General features: G+C 53.3%; 1 protein-coding gene across 1 annotated transcript in view; it reads left to right on the top strand.

The window, feature by feature from the left end:
• AS3MT (arsenite methyltransferase) overlaps nt 1-3,516 on the top strand; it is a 7,225-nt gene extending 3,709 nt beyond the window's left edge. The window contains exons 3-11 of the mRNA XM_010000169.1: nt 332-466; nt 576-726; nt 798-934; nt 1,218-1,287; nt 1,521-1,602; nt 1,689-1,820; nt 1,929-2,071; nt 2,445-2,579; nt 3,418-3,516. Of these exons, the coding sequence (XP_009998471.1) occupies nt 332-466; nt 576-726; nt 798-934; nt 1,218-1,287; nt 1,521-1,602; nt 1,689-1,820; nt 1,929-2,071; nt 2,445-2,579; nt 3,418-3,516 (1,084 nt within the window). The remainder of the gene's footprint in view (nt 1-331; nt 467-575; nt 727-797; nt 935-1,217; nt 1,288-1,520; nt 1,603-1,688; nt 1,821-1,928; nt 2,072-2,444; nt 2,580-3,417) is intronic.
• Nucleotides 3,517-7,243: the final 3,727 nt, after the last annotated feature.

A 7,243-nucleotide genomic window follows, 5' to 3' on the forward strand; every position in this document is an offset into this window, starting at 1 on the left:
TTCCTGCGGGGATTGGGGTGGGATCGAGAAACCCCGCGTTTCTCTGCCCTCCTTCCCTGCTTCCCTCTTGTCTGGGGAAGCTGCAGCCTGCAAAGTTACTGCAGAAGGGAATTAAATCCCTTGCTGTGCAAGCTCCGCTGTGAGCGTAAGGCAGGGCAGCCGGGAGGGCGGGGGCAAAGGGCGTTTGATGTTACCCAAATTTTCAGCTGGGTACGAATGAGAGCACTAGTGCCAGAGAACACAGGGGGTGCGTACAAGCTGAGTGCAGGCGTGGTGTGTGTGGAGCTCCCGGGGTGCAGCTTCCTGTAGCTCGGTGTCCTCTGTGCTTCCCATGTCAGGATTACTATGGCAGAGAGCTGCAGAAGTCAGAGGACCTGAAAACCAATGCTTGTGTCACCTCGGCGAGACCCCTTTCCAAGGCGGTGAGAGATGCTCTGGAGCGTGTCCACGAGGAGGTGGTGGCCAGGTAAGCCCCGAGGTCTCCCTTCTGCTGCTGCCCCCCTGTGGGCTGCAGCCCCCTAGACCCCCTGCACCATGAAGGCATCTCTGCTTGGCTCAGCTCAGCATCCCCCCAGGTACTACGGCTGCGGTCTGGTGATCCCGGAGTGCCTGGTGGGATGCAAGGTCCTGGACCTGGGCAGCGGCAGCGGCAGAGACTGCTACCTGCTGAGCCAGCTGGTCGGGGAGCAGGGCCATGTCACTGGGATAGATATGACCCAGAGCCAGGTACGCTGTGGAGCCAGGGCTTCCCCTCATCCCCCCAGCACCTCACCGCTGTCGTTCCTTTCCTCTCCCAGGTTGAGCTGGCAAAGAAGCACATTGCCTACCACATGAACAAGTTTGGCTACCAGAAGCCGAACGTGGAGTTCCTCCAAGGATACATGGAGAAGCTGGGTGATGCTGGGCTGGCTGATGAGAGCTATGATATTGTCATGTAGGTACCATACTGGGCATTGCCACCCCTGCTCCTGCTGCTGCCTAGGACCATGGACTGAGGTCTGTGTCCAGATCCCACTTGGTTTCTTGCTTCAGGAGTACACATTAGAAAAGGGAAAATCCCAAGGCAGAGTCTGGGCTAGAGCCTGGGAATGTAGAAACTACCCTTTAAATGTCAAATCCGCTTCTACAAATCCTGCATGAAGCGATGGGATGTGCAGCAGCTGGTGGTGCTGAGTGTGTGAGAGGGTGCAAATGAGCTTTGTTTTCCTCCTCCCCAGCTCCAACTGCGTGATCAACCTCGTCCCCAACAAGAGGGCAGTACTGCAGGAGGCCTACCGTGTGCTGAAGGTCATGGCAGGGCCAGTGCCCATGGCGGGAACAGGGTTGGGTGGCCCTGCTCTTGGGGTGCCACTGGGATACAGCAAATGGGATCCAGAAGGGTGGGGATGTGGGATGAGGCATGGAGAGGGCAGCTCTGCAGTGGGTCCCATGCAGGGTAGCACTGGGGGATGCCCAGTTCTCTCTGCCCTTTTTGTCCTATTGCTCCTCGGGGTCTCTCTTCACTCTTTGCTGCCTTCCAGCCCGGAGGAGAGATGTACTTCAGCGATGTCTACGCCAGCCAGCGCCTGAGCGAGGCTGTCCGGAAGCACAGGGTGCTATGGGGTGTGTAGGGCTCCAGGATGGGGCTGGGGTGGGATGAGGGGAAGGGAACTCTGCCTCCATCACCCATGTCTGTGATCTCGTGCCAGGGGAGTGCCTGGCAGGAGCCCTGTACTGGAGAGACCTGTACAGCATTGCCAAAGAGGTGGGGTTCAGCCCCCCATGCCTGGTCACCGCCAGCCCCATCACCATCAACAACGAAGAGCTGGAGGGTATCATTGGTGAGGGTCTGACCAGGGCGTTTTGGCTCCAGGGGGCTGTGGGTAGCTGTGCTGGGATCCCAAGCTCAGCTACTTGGTACCCAACTCACCAGTCTGTCCCTTGCAAAGGTGACTGTCGCTTTGTCTCCGCAACTTTCCGCCTGTTCAAGGTGCCAAGGAGCGGCCGAGCTGGGCCGGGACAGGTCATCTACAACGGTGGGATCACGGGGCATGAGCGAGAGCTGGTGTTTGATGCCAACCACACCTTCAAGGTGTGGGGTGAGGCTTCCCCTGGGGGGTGTGCTGGGGTGGGGGTCAAAGCTGGTGAAGCAGTGCTGCTCAGCAGTGTTGTACGTGATTTTTGGGGGTAAGCTTTATTAGAGGGGTTGTATAAACCAGAGGAGGTGGAAATAGGATAGGAAAGAGAACCAGATCAAGCCTTGCATTGGGATGGAGGTGTGAGAAGGATATCTGTGGTATCTTCACAAGGGGTTTTGGAGCCAGCTGCTTGGTGGTTTTGAGTTTCTCGAGGTTTTGAGTCAGGCTATGCCTCTGCTTTTGCCCCCACCATCTGACTGGGTGGCTGGGGTCCCCTTGGGCCATGTATCCCAGACCCCAGCCCTGTGACTGTCCCACTGTCCCCAGGAAGGAGAGGTGATGGATGTGGATGCTGAGATGGCTGCAATTTTGCGGAGCTCCAGGTTTGCAGAGGAGTTCCTGATCCGAGCCAGTGGGGCCAATGCTGCTACACCACAGGGCTGCTGTCACCAGGGGGTGAAGGTTGGTAGCAGGCAGCTTCATGGCTGCGTTCAGGGATGGGGACATGAATGTCTTGTGCCTGAGGTATCAGGGGTTATGGCAGCACACCAGGAGATCTCAGTCCTTCTGGGCCAAGCAGGAGCCTGTGGGGCACCAATGGTGGTGCCTAGTGCCTGAGTTAAGGCAACTGCACCCCAGCAGTGGGTGGACCTCCCCAAAGCAGGGGGATCTGCTCTAACCACCAGGCATGAGAGCCCCTTGCCTCCCTAACATGTCCGTGTGGGCTGCCAAGGTTGATGGCAGGATCTGCTTGATGTCTCCTAAGAGGAGACATCCTCCAGGAGGTGGCTGGAGAGAGTTGGCTTCAGGGAGGTGATGGCCCTTCCCTGCAGCTCCTTCTTGCTCGTTGCTCTCCCAGCACCTCCCAGCTGCTGTTGTGAGCTTGGCCCTGGCTGCCAGCCCTGACCTTACAGCACAAAGCACCTCTATCTGCTGGAAACCTTTCTTCTCCCCTCAGTGGTCCTTCCAGCCTGCAGATGGGCTGGGAGAGGCTGGGAAATAGGGATCATCAGTACACGAGGGAGATAACATCCTGCAGCTGCGTGTCCCTGAAACACAACCTTGTACTTGGGGAGGGGGAGATGTTCTTGTGTTACAGTCCAAGCAGGAGGCATTTTTCAGATTTCTCAGAGCCAAAGTCCCAGAGAAGTTCTTGATGTCCTCCTCACAGGAGGGAAAAGCAGCTGGAGTGATGTGGGGGCTGTCCCCATGTTAGAGCAGGAGGGAGATGTTGCTTTCCTGCTGTGCCTCTTGTATCTCTCTGGTCTGATCCTGCCCTGGGTTGTTCTCTGCCATTCAGGAGAAGATCTGTGATCCCTTCCAGCTGCTGGAGAGGCTGGCAGCCCCAGAGCCCACCTGCTGTCCCGGTGGCACCTGCAGTTCCCCAGGGTGCTGCTGACCGATGAACGAGGCCCCTGTGCTGGCAAATTCCACTGGGGCAGGAGAATGTGCTCCCAGCAGCATGTGGCTTCAACTGGAGAGCAAATAAATGTCTGAGCTGGAAGGCTGTGTGCTTGTGGTTGGGACCTCAGGGCCCGTGGGGTGCTGTGCTTTCCTGTCAGGGCTGATGGGGCAGGTTGTGCTGTCCTGTGGGTCCCCCTGCTATGAGGCTGACAGTGGCTGCACAGCTTGGACACGCAGGCAGGGATGGTCTCTGTGGGAAAAGGGCTGTGGGTTCCTGTGTGTGTGACAGAAGGTCTGGTGTGGGTTTGGCAGCAGCTGCAAGCTGGTGCTGAGTCCACAGAGCAGAGCAGAGATGTTTGCAGAAGGCAGCTTGGCAGAGCAAGGTGCAAAAGGAGGCCCCAGCACTGTGCAGGACCTGACCCTGCAGCATGGACCCCTGTGCATGAGTCTGGCTCCATTTTGACGCCCCTCCTTCCATGATCCATAGGTTCTCTTTTTCTACTTGAGTTTGCCCAACAGTTCCTTGTTTAACCATGCAGATCTCCTGGCTCCCTTACTTGATTTCCTACCCACTAGGATGCTCTGATCCTGAGCTTGCAAGAAGTGGTTCTTGAATGTTGACCAACTATCTTGAGCCCCTTTACCATCTAGTACCCTGTCCCATGGGACTTCTCTTAATTGAAGAGGCCAAAGTTGGCCCTGCAGAAGTCCAGGGTTCTGGTCCTGCTAGGTGTTCTGTTCCTCCCACACAGGATCCTGCACTCCACCATCTCATGATCACTGCAGCCAAAGCTGCCATTGACCATCACTGCTTCAACCAGACCCTCCTTGTTGGTGAGCACAAGATCCAGCAATGCTCCTCTCCTAGTTGGTTTATACACCATTTGTATCAAGAAGTTGTTGATGCACTGGAGGAACCTCCTAGACTGTGAAAGGCTGGCTGTGTAGGCCTTCCAGCAAATATTGGGGTGGTTAAAATCCCCCATGAGGATCAAGGCCTGTAGTTGGGAGGCTGCTTCCAGCTGCCTGTAGAAAGCCTCATCAACTCCCTCATCCTGTTCAGGAGGTCTGTAATAGACCCCCACAACTGTATCACCCACACCAGCCTGCCCCTTAATTCGTACCCACAGACTTTCCACTTGCTCTTCATTGGCCCCTGGACAGAGCTCAATACATTCTGGTTGCTCCCTCACATAAAGAGCAACTCTACTGCCTCGCTTTGCTGACCTGTCTTTCCTAAAAAGGACACAGCCATCCATGGCCACATTTCAGTCATGTGAGCTGTCCCACCATGTCTCTGTAATTGCCACCACATCATAACCCTTAGACCGCAAAATACATACTGCAGTACAGCTTATGATGGAACCAGTATTTTACAAAGATTGTCTATAGAGCATAAAAATACCAAAACCACAACCAACAACAAAAATGCACAGCTACATATGTCTGTTCTGTAGTACACGTTGCTTGCTGTTGGGAGGTCTCTTACTTTGAATTCTAAACTGAAAAAAAAAATAAAAAAAAATCCACCTGGGTAAAACTGATGAAGGAGCTATGAAGTTCAAAAAATAAGTAGCCTAGTTGCTTTTATCCTTCTTCTTACCTCTCCATGCTAACCTTAGACATGCAGGGAGCTACGAACACCCACCAGGCAAAGCCTGTGCAAGCTCCTGGTGGTGGGCGAGCAGCTCAATAAAGCAGCTGCAAATGAGCATCTCCCTGGGGTGGTGGCCGAGAGGGTCTGGGCACCTCCTGAGGGTTCAGCTGGGCCTGCTTTTCCAGGAAGATCTCAACGCATCACATGGAGTGCAGAGGGATGTCCCCATTATTTGCATTCCAAATGCAGCTCTCCATGCCGTGTCTTACTTGCCGTCCCAGTCTGCTCCAGGCGATGGGAATTTCTCTCCTTTTCCTCGGGCCGGGCTGCTGATTTTCTACTTTCCCTGGACTCCATCTAGCGGGAAAGCCTGGAGTGCAAGAGGAGATATGCTTGGAGGTTTTCTATAAATGAGAGGGGTGACACACAGCAGGGAGAGCTCTCCTGGTACCCTGTGAAGGATGGTGCATTCAAAATCCTTCCGTATTCAAATACTGTACCCCATAAGACCATCAAACGCCTCTTGTCCACCTCTCTGCAACCTGGCCTGACACAGAAAGAGTCACACCATCAAGTGCAGGTCCTCCGTGGTCACCTCCAGGCACGTGGAGAAGAGTTAATTGCTGAAAATGAGCCAGTTGTCATCTGGTGAGGTTTGCTTTGCATGAACGGCTTAGGGTGCTCCTCAGTGATACCCACACCCAGCACAGTGCAGGGGCAGCCTGCTGAGCCTGGAGGTCACTGGTGACAGAATGGGAGAAAAGTTGGAATTTGGAATTGTTAAGAGAGATAGGGGTGTTTGAGGACTTGCTATGAAGAATCCCCAAAACACGTGGGTCTTCAACTCACACGAGTGGAGGGGGAAAAGCCACGCTGGCTCCAAGAAGATGGTGAAGAAACAGTACAAAGGAAAACCAATAAAATCCATTTATGGAGAATCGTGTCATGGTGAAGATAGAGGGCAATGAGAAAATATATGGGTTCAGAAAGAAGCAAGTGCCAAGGATGGTCTCAGTGGCTGGGGTGGGGGGGGAGGGAGCTCCAGGTGGTAAGGAGATATTTCCAGAACATCTGGAATGAAAAGTGTGAGTGGTCAGGTAACACCTGACTGCCACACAGAGATGGGAAATCCAGGAACAGGCATGAGAGGTGGAGACATTCAGTAGCTCTCCTTGTTTGCTGCTGGAAATGAAGCTGCAGAATCCCTCATTTTGGATAATGTAGCTACACATGGAAGTTTGCCTTGTGTCTCAAGAGAGATACAATATAGTTTCTATTCAGAGAAGAAGCTTTCAAATCCCTGGTACGTGTGGCTCCCAGCAAGGGCTGTGCCAGGACATCAGGTCTCTTGTGCTAACTCCTGACAAAACTTGGACCATTATAAAATATGAGGATTGTAATAATAATTCCAAGATTTAGAAAGGATTTCCTAAGTGCCCAGACTGCTTAACCTGCTTTCTTCCATCAGCAAAATAGGAGAGTGATTAATTAACAATTTAGGGATTAAACATATAAATAATGCCCATAAATGTGGCTTCCTGGAATGTTACCTTACCAGCCTGTCCTTTTGGCTTTGGATAAGAGACAAAAGTCTGACTATTTGGTGTAGAAAAATTTGCAAGTTGTTTGGTTTAGAGCTACAGCATGATTAAATATATATATATATATCCTTCATGTGACTTGCTGAAAACACAACCAAGATGCTGCTTAATCCCACCCCAGCCCCATCAACTATAGCTCTCTGTATTTGCTTACAAAGACTTTCTCAAAGTCCCCAAACAGCATGTCCTGAGTGGTTGGCAGCAATTAGCTCCTGTTATCAAAGAGAGCCTTCCCAGTATGAACGGAAGGGCAGACGGGGCAGGGGGTCCTACTTCCAAGCCCCTTCATTAAAAAGGCATGAGTCCCTGCTCCGGCTTTCAGCCCGCCTGGGGAGAGAGGCTCCCTCCCGCGTGCATGCGGAAAAAGGCCACATCGCCTCATTTCACGAGGCTGGAGGTGCCCGGGGCGGCTGAGCAGAAGGAGATGAGAGAGGGGAGCGCAGCTCGGCTGCGTTTAATATTTAGCGGTTCGTATTTCACGTTTCATGTTTAATCCCGCTCGCAGGGACAACAAAGCCGAGGAA

Source organism: Chaetura pelagica, unplaced genomic scaffold, assembly GCF_000747805.2.
Source record: "Chaetura pelagica isolate M959 unplaced genomic scaffold, ChaPel_1.0 scaffold436, whole genome shotgun sequence".
NCBI classification, from domain to species: domain Eukaryota; kingdom Metazoa; phylum Chordata; class Aves; order Apodiformes; family Apodidae; genus Chaetura; species Chaetura pelagica.